The sequence below is a fragment of the Eriocheir sinensis genome, chromosome 56 (assembly GCF_024679095.1).
Source record: "Eriocheir sinensis breed Jianghai 21 chromosome 56, ASM2467909v1, whole genome shotgun sequence".
NCBI classification, from domain to species: domain Eukaryota; kingdom Metazoa; phylum Arthropoda; class Malacostraca; order Decapoda; family Varunidae; genus Eriocheir; species Eriocheir sinensis.
The window spans coordinates 4682710-4698363 of NC_066564.1; the positions used below are offsets into that span (position 1 = coordinate 4682710).

Genomic DNA, 15654 nt, shown 5'->3' on the forward strand with positions numbered 1-15654 from the left:
GACTCATGGGCTCTGTGGCCGCCAGCACCAGAAGAGACGAGCTTAGCCATGACAATAACGATGGTACAGGGAGTGAGGGGGAGGGGGGCAAGGGTCGTGTTCCTGGAGTCTTCGTTAAATAAATTCTGACTGCCGTACATACACGTAAGAAGTCTGAGGCTTTATTAAAAACTTGAGTCCTCCCATTAACCTGAGATGGGGTGGAAGGAGCAAAATGGGGTCGAAGTGTACAGGTGCGAAGGGCGATGTTACCTGAAGTCCGGGCGAGGGAAGGCCTGGGCGGGACACAGCATGGCCACGCTTGACCCGACTACTTCACCTGACAACTCCTGCAGACGGTCACCTGATAACTTGGGCTGCACGTGGCCCCCGGGAGCTGTCGACGGGAGGTAAGGTATACTGACCCAGCAAAGGAGACGAGAGGGACAAGGAGCCGAGGGAGTGGGGTGTCTTGAGGTGACACTGGGGCGACGCCGAGCTACGTTTCAAATTTCAGTCGTGACATAAAAAAAAGTTTGCAAATCAGCACTTGCATGAGTAAATTAAATAATGAAGGACTGACTGAATAAGTAGGCAAATAAATAAATATACAGATTCACAGAACACATTCTTCAAGTAACACGTCAATAATCTGCCGAGGTAAAAAAATCTCTGCATGGTTAGCAAAATTAGTTTGTCTGGTTCATCGTATAAAGTGTCCATTGCTTACGAATTGTCCCCGGGAAATACTCTTGACCATAAAAGTAAGTGCACTCAGAGTTTCCGAATAAAAACGAAAGAATGGTAAGAGGTACGTGACACCTCTTGCTGCTGACCAGCGATTCCCACCCTGACCAACTAAAAGCCCGGCACCCTAACCTCCACACTGCAGAAAAAGAAACACCCCAATAATAAAGTGAATAAACCTTCTCAAAAGCGCTTAAAACCCTCCGTAACACTGCGACACACTCCTCTTTCCACTCGTCCTCAACTACCCATTCAGAGAGAGTGAAAAAGCCCCATAAAGTTAGCAAATGTCAACGAAATCATGAAAGTTGGCCGAGTCGCTGCCCGAAAATGGCATCAACAACAACAACAAGCGGGGGCGGTGAAGCCGTTGACCCGCGCGGGGCGGCCGTGGTGGTGCGGCTTTAAGGTTTGTTGTGGGACGATCGATAAGGAGCCACGTGGAGTGAGAGCCGCGCTGGCCCTCACAGCTGAAGGTCCCGAGTCTCGTGACGATACTCCACCGCCCCGCCAGTCTGCCCCCCGCCTCCGCCCCCCGCGCCGGGTGGCTGCCATGCATTGTCGCGGCGTTGGCCTCGCCGCCCGGCCCGCCGCTGCCTTCACACTCAATGAGAGGCCTGGAGTTATCTTGACTTCACTCTGACCGCACCCCCCCCTCCTATCAAGAATGAACACACATTACACGGGGCCCAGTGTATTACGAATGCATAGGTCCATGACGAAACTTTTATGATATAATTTTACTCATGAAATATTTCAGGCCACGGTGCACGCCTCCCCTTCTGCCTCACCTGTTGCCAGCGGCCACGCGCGGAGCCTTGTCGTCCAGGAAGACTGAGTGGCACCTCAATTATGAGTTGCAGTTCACTTTTCGCCGCGGCCTCAGAAGGTGAATGAAAGACCAATAACTCCGCCCCGACGGCGCGTCCCCATCTGCCGTTGAGCCCGGGCCGTCCCAGGGGTCTCACTTTTTCAAGGCCAACAAACACCCGCCCGGGAGACTCGTGTGAATGGTTGCCGCCCAAACTTTGCAGACTACTATACAAAAATGATTCGTTTGAATAAAGATACGTAGGCTGTCGCCCTGGCGCGTCGCCGGAACCCCGAGTAGTGAACTGCTCTGCAGCGTGGCGAACATTCTTTCAGATGCTCCAGAAAGAAAAAATACGACAGAGTTAAGTGCCCGTCATCTCCTTTAACGGCCTGAGCCGCCCCTTACACATTAAAGCACCTACAGCGCCGACCCTCACGGCCCCTCTGGCCACACACCTGAAGGAGGGGAGCGGGAAGGCCTGGACCCTGCAGGTTAGTGAGGCTGACTGCGCCACCGCCACCTCCGCCGGGAAGGGCATCTCCCGGAGCTTGGGGGCAGTGCTGGTGGTGGCGTCTTGGCAACACACATAAACAAACAAACACACACACATAAGTAAGCTTATACCCCCTTTAGGAAGAGTGAATGTTCTCGAGGGGTCACCTGCCTCACGGTGGTATAAAATAATTTACTTGACGAAGGGAGGCCAATGGCTCCCTGTAGGGGACACAAGATTTTAGGGGCCATGGCGGCCAGTGTTTTCGTGTTAGCTGTGGCATGTTCTCGGGGGTGAAATCTAAGACAACGTTTCATTACTGTTAGATAATATTTTTATCTTCCATATTTGTTTATATTTGGTAGTTATACAAAAAGAAAGATAAGTTCAGAACTAAAAAAAATCTCAAGAAGCACTGGGTCGCGGGAAGGCCCCGAACACTGGTGCTCGTGAAGCTTTACAATTCAATGACTTTATTGTTGAATCAGTTACAAATAGTGAATATAAATCTTCAACGAAAGGAATGTCGTGAAAGCGCCGTGAAGAGTCGGTACCCCAGTCTGGGAGTGTTACATACTATACATACATATAATAAATTAATTCCAATCGCATAAGGGGAGGAAAATGGAAAGGCAAAACTTCAAACTGCATTCCCCACGGCCGGCGACACTTTACAAACTTATGAACCCCGACACTGACGAGGGACGGGCATCGCTATTTAACCCGGTAGCAGCGATGGGTTAAATTTGTGGCTTTACCGTGTACCAGCGACGGGCCAAATTTCTGCCATGATATAACCCCCCCCAAAAAATAGATGATGCATAAGCTGATCACAAATGCGTTAATGTATATTATGAAATGGTTTGCGTGACTGATGATTTTTTTCTCCTTTTTCTCGCTTAGACTTAGAGGGACCTTTAAGAAACATGATCCCCGCAGCTACCAGGTTAATTAAGCCTTACTCACCTGATGGCGTCGAGTACACGTGTGCGGTGCGGGAGGAGTAATGGGCCGAAAATAACAACTCATCTTACCTGTAGCTGGGGATGGGAAAGCCCTGCAGGTTGCATGGGAGAGCGTGAGCAGCACCCTGAGGTACGCTGCTGGGGATGGGCAACTCTCGTAACCTGGGGGCGGCGCTGGCCTGGGGCTCTGAGGCACGTCAAGGAGTCACCTTCACTATCAAACATCCCAGGGCCACTCTGGCTCGCTCCTAACCCCCTCTGCCTCTCACCCTCACACGCGATAGTCTAACCTCATAAGTATGCCTGGCCTTGTTAACACGACTTTCTCCCTCGGATAGACGTCACTTTTTTCCCTTGAAGGTGGTGACAGGAGGCGCTGGGGATCAACGAGTGTTTAGCTAAGTCGCAGAGCACGGGTGTGACGAGTGTGATCACGTGGAGTCGTGGGTGGGTGTGGCGTCTACTGAGGGTCAGAAGTTCAAGTGTGGAGTCTGTGTAGCGTCCATACAGAGAAAAAATAAACAAGGCTGACAAGGCTGTGTAGTCTGTAAGGAGTTAAAGGAAGGATCAAGGTCTTATGTGGGTTTAGAAACGACAGAGGAAGTTCCAGAGGCTGCGTGGAGTCTGTGAGGCGCCTGTGGCAAGGTCTCGGGGGCATGGCCACTGACCTGATGGAGGGCGGCGGGGACCCCTGAACACTGCAGGTCAAGGCCGTTGGGTCACCTTCGCCAACTGAGCGCATGTTACCTATGGAGTCCCCGTCCTTGCGTTTGGGGCCGACACTCGCCTCGGGCACTGGGGGTCAGGGGGGAGGGGGGGTTGCATGGGTTAATGCAGCGCGCCGAGTATCGTACGCACGCTTCAAAGGGCTCTTGTTACTATGCTTTCTTCTTTATCTCCCTTATCAAATTGTCTGCCGTTTGTGTTGTCCGTCGAGTTGGAAAGTAGCTTCATTTGTTCTTTCTGTTAGCGTTATTTACACGTATCGGCTGAATTAATTTAACCTTTTCATCCCTCCACACCTGTACTGATTTAACTTTTTCCACCCTGATTCACTGAGTGTCTCCTCGCCGCGCCACTGTCCTTTGCACTGTGGAAACCTGAAGCCTCTTATTCTACTCGTGCCATGGACTCTGAGGCACTGATCGGCACAACGGAAAATAAAGGAAGGAAGGGTTTCTAAACGGCGCCGTGGGATTAAAGATGTCCGTTCCGTCCCTTTTTAACTCCCTCTCCACACACACACACACACGCACACACACACACACACACCGCCGCCGCCGCCGCAATCCCCACCCCGCCTCCTCACCACCACACAATGCAAGAGTCAGGAAGAAGATCGTCACGGAAAATGTATAACACTTCTGAGCTCCCTATTCGTTACGGTCACTTTCTTACGCGTGCCAGAAAAAAAACCTTCTGACTGTGGCTTCCTCTGCATGGAAGTGTGATGCTACAGGGACCGCTTGGAATGACTGCCTTTGTGTAAAAGAAAAAAATGTGTGAGTGTGTGTGTGTGTGTGTGTGTGTGTGTGTGTGTGTGTGTGTGGCCAGACCTGAAGGCGGGGACGGGGTGGGCCTGCACCAGACACAGCAGCGAGGCGGTGGTGCGGGCCGAGGCGCGGCTCTCCAGCAGCTTGATGCCCGCGTCCTTCACCGTGGGTCGCACCGTCGACGTCGGCTCTAGATTGACAGACAAGAGTGAGTCGCGGCAAAGGACGTCAAGGCGAGCATTTTGCCGGGTCTTAAGGGCGTCCCCTCCGTCTCAATGAGATGAAAATGTTTGATTTCTTGTTTCTGTTCCTCCAAAACAATAGTTTGAGTTTCGCCACGGGACTCCGAAGCGCCGCGGGAATGCTGCCCAACACGTCATTCCATGCAATTGTTGTTGTGCAATGCTGGGCAGCGCCCAATACTGACTGCTGTGCGCCAGAAAATATTATTTCAACTGACAGGGAACAGTCAATGCCACATGCATATATGCATTCACACACACACACACACACACACACACACACACACACACACACACCTGTAGTCGGGGGTCGGGTGGGCCTGAGCCTGGCAGGACAGGGTCGCCGTTCCTCCCACCGCCGCCCCAGAAAGGACCAACTTGTCGCTGAGGGAAAGACGCGGCGCCGACAGCCCCACCGGGTCTGTCACACGCCTACATGAGCTACAGCACATACCCTCCGAAGGGAGCCTGAGATGGGCACCACACTGGCTCACTCTAACCCCCTCTGCCTCTCACCCTCGCACGCGATACTCTAACCTTATGAGCATGCCTGGTCTAGGTCTACGTACGTCTTTCTCCCACGGATAGTCGTCAATTTTTTCCCCTGAAGGTGGTGACGGGAGGCGCTGGGGATCAACGAGTGTTTAGCTAAGCCGCAGAGCACGGGCGTGACGAGTGTGATCACGTGGAGTCCCCGGAGTGTGTGGAGTTTCTGAGGGTCAGAAGTTCAAGTGTGGAGTCTGTGTAGCGTCCATACAGAGAAAAAAAAAAACGAGGCTGACAAGGCTGTGTAGTCTGTAAGGCGTTAAAGGAAGGATCAAGGTCTTGTGTGGATTTAGAAACGACAGAGGAAGTTCTAGAGGCTGCGTGGAGTCTGTGAGGCGCCTGTGGCAAGGCCTCCGGGGCATGGCCACTGACCTGATGGAGGGCGGCGGGGACCCCTGGACACTGCAGGTCAAGGCCGTTGGGTCACCTTCGCCAACTGAACGCATGTTACCTAAGAAGTCCCCATCCTTGCGTTTGGGGCCAACACTCGCCTCGGGCACTGGGGGTGTTGGGGGGAGGGGGTACAATGGTTAGTGCAGCGCGCCGAGTACCACACGCACGCCTTCATGGGCTTTGTTGTTACTTTGCTTTCTTTTTTATCCCTTCTCAAATTGTCTGTCGTTAGTGTAGCCTGCTAAGTTGAAAAGTTAATTTATTTGTTTACACGTATCGACTGTATTAATTTAACTTTTTCCTCCCTCTACACCTGTACCAATTTAACTTTTCCCCCCTGAACACCTGTGCTTTTTACGGCCAGACCCACTGAGTGTCTCCTCGCCGCGCCACTGTCCTTTGCTCTGTGGAAACCCGAAGCCTCTTTTTCTACTCGTGCCATGGACTCTGAGGCACTGAATAGCACACGCACAAAAAAAGAAGGAAGGATTTCTCAACGGCGCCAAGTGGGACTAAAGATGTGTGTTCCGTCCCTTTTTAACTCTCTCTCCCCCCACAATACACACACACACACACACATACCACCACCACCACTATCACCGCCGCAATACCCAGCCCGCCTCCTCACCCACCACACAATGCAAAAGTCAGGAAGGTCGCCGCGGAAAATGTATAAACACTTCTGAGCTCTCTATTTTTCATGGTCACTTACGCGTGTCAGGGAGAAAAAAATATAGACTCCTAACTGTGGGTTCCTCTGCATGCAAGTGTGGTGTTACAGGTAATGCTTGGAACGACAAACTTTGTGAAAAAAATGTGTGTGTGTGTGTGTGTGTGTGTGTGTGTGTGTGTGTGTGGCCAGACCTGAAGGTGGGGACGGGGTGGGCCTGCACCAGACACAGCAGCGTGGCGGTGGTGCGGGCAGAGGCGCGGCTCTCCAGCAGCTTGATGCCCGCGTCCTTCACCGTGGGCCGCACCGTCGACGTCGGCTCTAGATTGACAGACAAGAGTGAGGCGCGGCAAAGGACGTCAAGGTGAGCATCTTGCTGGGTCTTAAGGGCGTCCCCTCCGTCTCATCGAGGAGGTGGAATGTTGATGATTTCTCGTTTTTATTCCTCTAAAAGAACATTTCTAGTTCCGCCACATGACTCTGAAGTGCCGAGGCATTAGTTCTCAACACGTCATTCCACGCATTTATTGTTCTGGACTGCTTGGCCGCGCCCACTACTGACTGCACGCCAATGTTGATTGTTGTGCGCCAGAAAATTTTATTGTAACTGCTAAGAAACAGCCAATACCACACGCGTACGCAAATAGGACAGACACACACACACACACACACACACACACACCTGTAGTCGGGGGTCGGGTGGGCCTGAGCCTGGCAGGACAGGGTCGCCGTTCCTCCCACCGCCGCCCCAGAAAGGTCCAACTTGTCGCTGAGGGAAAGACGCGGCGCCGACAGCCCCACCGGGTCTGTCACACGCCTACATGAGCTACAGCACATACCCTCCGAAGGGAGCCTGAGATGGGGACCCCGCCACATTCTTAGCGAGGCCTCACGGATCTTACTACCGTTGGCATCAGAATGACCATACCTAGCTGAGGATGTACCTGTGGGCTGGGACGGGATGGGCCTGGACGACGCAGGTGAGGGCGGCGGCCTGACCCACGGCTGCTTGTGAGGCGAGACCAATGAGCTTCTCGCTAAGGGTGAGTCGCGGAGCAGACAGGCCGGCAGGGACTGGAGTGACGTACATTATGAATATCTGCTAGTTTAGGCAGAACTGTGCAGCCCCTGGGAACCCCTACCAGCGCAACACACCCCAACACTTTCAACGCCCCTGTACCGCGTGCCAGCACCATGTCATGTTAGGCGTCAAAGAGCCACTACACTCGTAAACTTGCAAACCTACCGAAATTTTCCGTGAGTTTGTTGACGGTGTCCTGAGCCCGTTTGAACTACCTGAGCGTACCTGTATCTGGGGACGGGGTGGGCCTGGGAGACGCAGGACATCACGCCGCTCTGTCCCGCCCGCGTCGTCGACACTAAACTGGTGAATTTTTCGGAAACGCCCAGACGAGGGCCACTGGGGCTGGTGGGCACTGTGTCGTGAGGCAAACTAATCGTGAGACCAAGTACACCCCATGCCCTCCCTTCATCCTTAACCCTGCCTTCACCAACATCCTCGTACAGCAGCATCCCAGAACGCCCCATCCCCCGCCTCCCCGCCTCTCAAGAGTTTCACCTTTCAGTTAACTCTTAGTATCTCACTGGACTGAAGGCCACTGGGAGTTTAACGTGCCGCAGAAACGAAGGTACATTGGTTCAAAGCTTAAATAGAAAATCTTCATGTTTTTCTTCCCCACTGGTTGAGTTTCTCTGATCTGTGTGTGTGTGTGTGTGTGTGTGTGTGTGTGTGTGTGTGTGTGTGTGTGTGTGTGTGTGTGTGTGTGTGTCCTGAAAGAGGTAACATTATTTGATATGCAGAAGGGTATACAACTTGTCGTTCGGAACAAAATTAGAGATTTATAAATGTATGCATCTCACCTTGGTAATGTTGACCAGCGGTTTGAGAACATCTGATTTTGTGGCACAACAAGACAATAAGTCCGCTGCTACACAAGTAAAAACGCTGCGGTACTTGTGCGGGGGGCGGCTCACCTGTGCTCGGGGACGGGCTGGGCCTGGGCGGAGCAGGTGAGGGTGGCGGGACTACCCTCGGCGGCAATGGACGCACTGCGGGTCTCGCTGACGGCCAACCTGGGTGCGGTGAGGCCCACCGCCTCTGGATACCCCGCCCCAGGTTAGTGAACGCCGGGCATCGTCCCGCCTCCTTCCACCCACCCCGCCGTCTCGGCTCATGCATTACTTGGCAACCAATGAAGCGGTCATTGACGAATAATAATAATATGAAATAAAACCCCAGAATCAGTAGCAACAAGGCAAATTTGCCACTGAGAAAACCCAGCACAGGAAGTGTTGGTGCTGTTGGATAGCTCCATGAGAAACTTGCTGAGAGGGGATCCAAGGCACACTTGAGCAGCCGCCGCCAGGACACACGACCCTACCCCCAACCTATTTAAGTTTCTGCTCCTCCCTCCCCACACCCGCCCTTCCCTCACCTGTACTCAGGGGTCGGGTGGGCCTGACCCTGGCAGGACAGGGTCGCCGTGCTACCTGCAGCCGCTTTAGGAAGGAAAAACTTGTCGCTGAGGGAAAGACGCGGCGCCGATAGCCCCACCGGGTCTGTCACACGAAAGAAAAATATTATCTACAGAACATACCCTTCAGTGGGAGTCTGGAGCCTGGGACGGGCATCCGACCCCGTGAAAGGCGAGGCCACCACCGGCTACACACGGATCTCATTATTCCTGCCCCTCCGTCGACGGGAAGCGTTTGGCGAGCATTACAAACGGGAATTTCTAAAGCAAATGTGAGCAGGCAAGAGTACACCAAACTTCCTGGTTGCTTCAATTTTGTTAATTGTGTGAGTGTGTTACTGTGTATATGCACGCTAGTCCTGAAAAGGGAAAAATCATTAACTATACAAAATAAGAGTAAGGAAACGTGTATATATCTCCCTTTGGCAAAGTTGAAAGGTGCTTTCTGAACACTCCCTACTGAGGCACAGGCCCAAACACTACTATGCTGCACGACACTGTGTGGACGGTCCGGCTCACCTGTGCTCGGGGACGGGCTGGGCCTGGGCGGAGCAGGTGAGGGTGGCGGGATCACCCGCGGCGGCGGCGGACTTGGTGAGGGTGTCACTGACGGCCAACCGCGGGGCAGTCAGGCCAAGAGCATCTGGATGTCCACCGCACGAGGTCAGTGAGCATTGGGCATCGCCCCGCCCTCTTCCATCCTCTCTCCCCCCGCCGTCTCAACTCTTACATTTACTTAACAACGAATGGAATAGCCAGCGCGATGAAAATCAGAGTGATAAATGCCTGGCATTAATAAAACGAGCGTGATTTGCATTTGGGAAAGACCAGAATGGCAGGTGATCGCGATGTTGAACTGCTCTCTGTGACGCGTGTTTTTTGGGTTACGGATCTCGAGCACGGCTGTCCACCAGCCTCCTGTCCATAACACTAAAGTGGAGGCGTGTCCCCCCCTCCATGCTCCACGAGTCCCTCCCACAGTACCTGTAGGCGGGGGCGGGGTGGGCCTGGGTCTGGCAGTGCAGGGTGGAGGGGCTGCCGAGGTGAGTCTCTGAGGTGATGTGTTTCTCTTCTTTGGAGAGTCTGGGTGCCACGTGGCCCACCGGAACTGCTCGATGCCCGTGGTGACACACACACACACACACACACACACACACACACACACACACACACACACACACACACACACACAGATGAAAAATAAACATTAGCGAAAGCGGGAGGTATGGTATGAATAGCGGCTGGGCCTGAATGCTGCTTAAGTTCAGAGAGTCACGATGCCGTCTGTTTACAAACACAAACACACACGTGGCTCTTCCCCGCCAGCGCTTTGAGTCATTGTCTGTGTCCCGATGTCTGCCACGCCGGCCCTCACGTAACACAACTAATTTCAAAGGAGAGTTGGTATCGCGCTTGTCTCGTGCTATCACAGGAAAAGGGGAAAAATATATAACTTATCTGTGAGGCGGTGGGCGTCTGCTCTGTACACGAACCCCTTAAGCGTCGCTAAAGGTGGAGGAAGCCTGACTCACCTGGCCGAGGGCGGCGGGGAGGCCTGAGCCTGGCAGGTGAGGGACACGGGGTGGCCGGCGGGGCGGGTAAAGCCTTCCATGTTCCTGTCGTTGACGAGGCGGGGAGCGCTGCTGCCCATTGGCTCTACGGATCACCACACACCTCGATAACCTCCCGCAACGATGACATGAACTCTCCCCGCACCTCCCCTTCCCTTCCCGACCTTCCCCGTCCCTTACCGTCCCGTCCTGCCGCCGCATCCACACGTCACTCACAGCAAGCTCGCGCAAACCTTCGCCGCAACAACTTACTTGCCGCAGTGCGTCCAAGAGAATTCTTCAAAGTGGTATACTGTCGAGCTAAAAATAATGAACTACAAACAATTAACCCCCAGTGGCGGCCTCCCCCACATTGGCTGCTAAGATATACACCAGGGACAACATCTGCCCCAAGGAATCGTGTCTTGCACCTCCGCGGCCTGCTGCGGCACTCACCTGGCCGTGGGTGGCGGGGCGGCCTGGGCCTGGCAGGTGAGGGACACGGGCTGGCCGGCGGCGTACACAAAGCCCTCCATGTTCCTGTTGCTCACGAGGCGAGGAGCGCTGCCGCCCACGGGTACTGCGGGGCACCGAGCGTTCGTCACCCACCCCATGACAACACGAACCCTCTCCCTCTTCACCCCTCCCAATGCAACGCCCATACTTCACCCCGACAAACCTCACAAAAACACCGCCACAACCACACCACCATTTACTGACTGGTCTGTACAGAGTCGGTTTAAAACAATGCCTCAGCCTGCACGCGAGCTACCCGGAAATTATGGCGGACTCATTTAGTGACCAAAGGCGTCCCACGCTCAAGCGTTTCGACGTGTCACTGTATTCTAGCTACTAATACGCAAAATACATGAATTAAAATAAGTAAAATTAAATAAATATAATATTCAAACTCCGCTGAAGAGGATACCGTCCGCGTCAGTACTCTTTATAGCCCCGTCCTGGCCTCCTGCCCTTACCGCCTTTACTGCCCCTCAGCCTCACTACACCCGCTTGTCCCCTTCCGTACAATGCTGGCCTCGCTCAGCGCCCACACCCTTCCCCTCAGGACGCTGCTTCATCACGACCACTTAACCTCCCCTTTATCTTTGCTCTCTCCTAATATAAAAAAGGGAAGGAGAGGAGAGCTTTGCCTGGACGTAACTTCCCCCTTCACTTTTTATCCTCAGATGTGGAAGGAAGGAAGGAAAAAAGGAAGATAAGAAAAGAACGCTCTGGCCCGGTCACCCAGCTTTCGTTGCCTATCAAGAGAGCGCGGCGTCTCAGAGAAAGGGCCAGTTTTACAGTCCAATACCCTACGTTTGTGAGCTCCCCAACCAAACACAAAACACGACCAAAACTCCTTGTAGCCCCAGTGTTTGGCGTTGATATAAAGAAGAAGGAAATTTTAGGAACCCACACAGGTAATCTCTTTATTAGTATCTGGTATTGAGTAGAAATAACGGATCACTGTGGAGAATATAGTTTGGTTTGGGCGCTTACAATGACACGGTGTTGGACTGTCGTACTGGCCAAGAGGACGAAGCAGCGGAATACCTGGACTCTGGAGGCGGCGAGCTCTGGGCGGCGCAGAAGAGGGAAGTCGGTTGACCCTCGCGTCGGGAAAAGGTCTCAGAGTCGCGCTGGCTTGAGAACTTGGGTGTGCTGCTGCCCACTGGTTCTGTGAGAGGCGTTGTGTCCTCAGACCATGCACATTAGACCACGGAGTATAACCGAGACAAGAATCTACCCTCTGCCCTTGCTAAACTCGCTCGCCGCCATGAATCACCGGGAACTGTGCCAAGCCTCCGCTGACTACCCCGTGAGCAGGGTCGACACGCGCGTTAACCCCGGACTTGTTGCTGATGGCGAGACGCAACGAGCACGATAATCCTTAGAGGCCACCTGTTCCTCTTGACGCGGTGCTCGAGGCTCCCCGGCGCCGTCACACTGGCTCCGTGTTGTCAGGTCGGTCACGGGAGCAGCACGCACGCAGGCACGCACACACCGGCAGCCACGAGGGTGAAGCACCGTTGCCAGATTATCGTATTCACCACATTGTATTTATAATTTTTAAGCCTCAAAACTCTCGTATCTACACAAATAACGAAAGAATATTAAAGTTTGTGTTAAAACTATATTATTTATTGATGTTTGTTTGTTTTTGCTATAGATATCAGTCAGAAACTACGAAAATACAATACGCTGTGTACGATAATTTGGCAATGCTGGGGGTGCTGATGGCGGCCAAGTTAACCTCCCCACCAGGCTGGACAACCCCCGCTACCTCGCACGTCTTAGCAATGAACCGCGACTTGCCAAGAACGCAAGCAAGAAAAAGAAGAGCCATCCTCAACTCTATATATAACAAAATTCACTGCTTTATTCATCCCCACCTCCCAAAAAATATTAGGGTCAAAATCGAAAGAAAAAGGGTATTGCGTAATTTAAGAGACTGTTCCCAGCGCCAACACATGGACGAAGCGAAAACACACACGCACACAGGCTGAGGAAGTGGTATCTGTGGAGTGCGCGTGTGCATGTGTGTGTGTGTGTGTGTGTGTGTGTGTGTGTGTGTGTGTGTGTGTGTGTGTGTACCTGAAGGCCGGCGGGGGTGATGCCTGGGCCTGGCAGAAGAGGGCGTTGGACTCTCCCTCCCGCATCGAAAAGGCCTCGAGTTCGCTTCTGCTGGTGAACTTTGGGCCGCTGCTCCCCACCGCGTCTGCCGCCACACGAGGGTCAAGGGGAGGGGGGAGGGGGAAGGTCAGGTCACGTACCACCACAAGGAGCCTACGTTACCATACAGTAATAGCACCAACCTCCGTCCTTTGACCAGGGGAGTATCATTTAATTCTTCTTTTTTACCAGACAACGTTAATGAGCCGTGGCCGAGCGGGAAAGTTGGAAAGTTTCGTTTAGTCGGCGCAACACCTGTGGTCATATGCCGGAGAGAGACAGGAGGGGAAGGAATTATAGGAGAAGGGAACAGATCCTAGGAGACGGGACACAACCCCCGATTAATACCTGGTACCCATTCACTGCTGGGTGGACAGGGGCGTAGGGTATCGGAAAAGCCGAGTGTACTAACCACTGCACCACGAAGCCCCCCCCTTTTCTTCGTCTCTCCTCCAATGACTCCTCTTCCCTACCCTCCCTTTCCTCCTGTCGTCTCCCTCTCTTGCCACTCCCTTGTCTTCCTATTTCCCTCCACAAGAAAACTTCCAACACTTTGCGAGTCAGTCTGGATGAACGAAGACACACCAACACACCACCAGACACAGAGGCGGACACACGTTAGCGAAGCCGAGTGTAGCCATGAGTGTTCGTCCCTAGCGAGTACCTGAAGGCTGGCAGCGGGTGTCCCTGGGCCTGGCAGAGGAGGGTGAGGGGCTGGCCGGAGGGGCGCACGAAGGACTCAAGGCGTGTGGGCTTGTGAGTGTGTGGAGGAGCCTGAGGTGTTGTGGGGGGGTCAGGAGGGGTATGGGGTGGGTGGTGGGTGTGTGTTAAGGGGACTGGGGTAGGCTGTGAGGGTGTAGAGGAGTCTGAGGTGGTGTGTGTGTGTGTGTGTGTGTGTGTGTGTGTGTGTGTGTGTGTGTGTGTGTGTGTGTGTGTGTGTGTGTGTGTACCTGAAGGCCGGGGGTGGTGATGCCTGGGCCTGGCAGAAGAGGGCGTTGGACTCTCCCTGCCGCAGCGAGAAGGCTTCGGATTCCCTTCTGCTGGTGAACTTTGGGCCGCTGCTTCCCACCGCATCTGCCGCCACACGAGGGTCAAGGGGAGGGGGGAGGGGGAAGGTCAGGTCACGTAACATCACCCCACACCACAAGGAGCCCACGTTACCATCGAGCAATAGAACCAAACTCCGTCCTCTGACCAGGGGAGTATCATTTAATTCTTTTCTTTTTACTGACAACGTTAATGAGCCGTGGCCGAGGAGGATAAACTAAAGCGAAGGCAAAGGCTGAATGCTAACGTGGCTACACTGCAGTTAAGAGGCGGGTGAAGTGGCTGTTAAGACTCGCTGACCAGGGGAGTATAATCTTCTTTTTTACCAGACAAAGCTAATGAGCCGTAACCAAGCGGGATAAAGTAAAGCGAAGGCAAAGGCTGAATGCTAACGTGGCTACACTGCAGTTAACAGGCGGGTGAAGTGGCTATTAAAGTCGCAAATTACCTCGCTTTGCCGGGGATCTCTGAGGAGTCCCGTCGGAGGGGAAACACAGAGGAGATGCAATGGTTTTCAAATAGCCATAAACAGTTACTAACCGCGTCCCGAACACTCCCCACGCCATCACCACTACCGCCACCTTGCAATGCCTCGGTAGGAAAGTCAGCCTGGGGACACACACACACACACGACACCGCTACACCAAACAGACGTAAGAGGTGTAGGCACGTCAGCGCTAACCGAAGCTGTTAACACACACGGCTTTTGTTTGGCTTAGAAGACGCAGCGATTAGCGGCTTTTTCGTTCGTGTTTTCTTCGTCTCTCCTCCAATGACTCCTCTTCCCTACCCTCCCTTTCCTCCTGTCGTCTCCCTCTCTTGTCTTCCTATTTCCCTCCACAAGAATATTTCCAACACTTTGCGAGTCAGTCTGGATGAACGAAGACACACCAACACACCACCAGACACAGAGGCGGACACACGTTAGCGAAGCCGAGTGTAGCCATGAGTGTTCGTCCCTAGCGAGTACCTGAAGGCTGGCAGCGGGTGTCCCTGGGCCTGGCAGAGGAGGGTGAAGGGCTGGCCGGAGGGACGCACGAAGGACTCAAGCCGTGTTTCTTTGGTCATGCGAGGCGGACCGCTTCCTACGGGCTCTGTGAGGGGGACACGGGGGCGAGGGGGGCGTGGGGGACTCGTGAGTGTGTGGGGGGGAGGGGACTGGGGGTGTGTGGAGGAGCCTGAGGTGGTGTGTGTGTGTGTTGCTCATGGACCTTCTGCCGTCACCACAAGAGGAAATACCCTTATCTTCACTCACACACACACACACACACACACACACACACACACACACACACACACACACACAAACGAAAAAAATGGTACCCGAAGCAAGATGACTTCCTTTACCGAAATACCAACTGTAAAACAAACCTTACCTGATAATCATGAAGAAAACTTAACCTTAAACACTTAAACAAAAATACCAACAAGCAATAGCAGTCCCAGACTCGGCCACTGAACCCATACCAAGATATCTATAGCGGTGTTTTTGATGGCATGAAAGACAGAGCATATCGCATTATTTATATATTACTTTTCTATTTGCG

General features: G+C 53.3%; 1 protein-coding gene across 50 annotated transcripts in view; it reads right to left on the reverse strand.

Moving 5' to 3' along the window:
• LOC126984177 (cell adhesion molecule Dscam2-like) overlaps positions 1-15654 on the reverse strand; it is a 236353-nt gene that overhangs the window by 95563 nt on the left and 125136 nt on the right. The window contains exon 5 of one of the 50 annotated variants that reach the window (XM_050837645.1): positions 253-376. The exons of 47 other annotated variants lie outside the window; for them this stretch is intronic. In XM_050837645.1, the coding sequence (XP_050693602.1) occupies positions 253-376 (124 nt within the window). Of the gene's footprint in view, positions 1-252; positions 377-8337; positions 8462-9356; positions 9481-15654 lie in introns of all 50 variants that reach the window. 2 more of the 50 variants (XM_050837617.1, XM_050837618.1) reach the window with 2 other exon arrangements.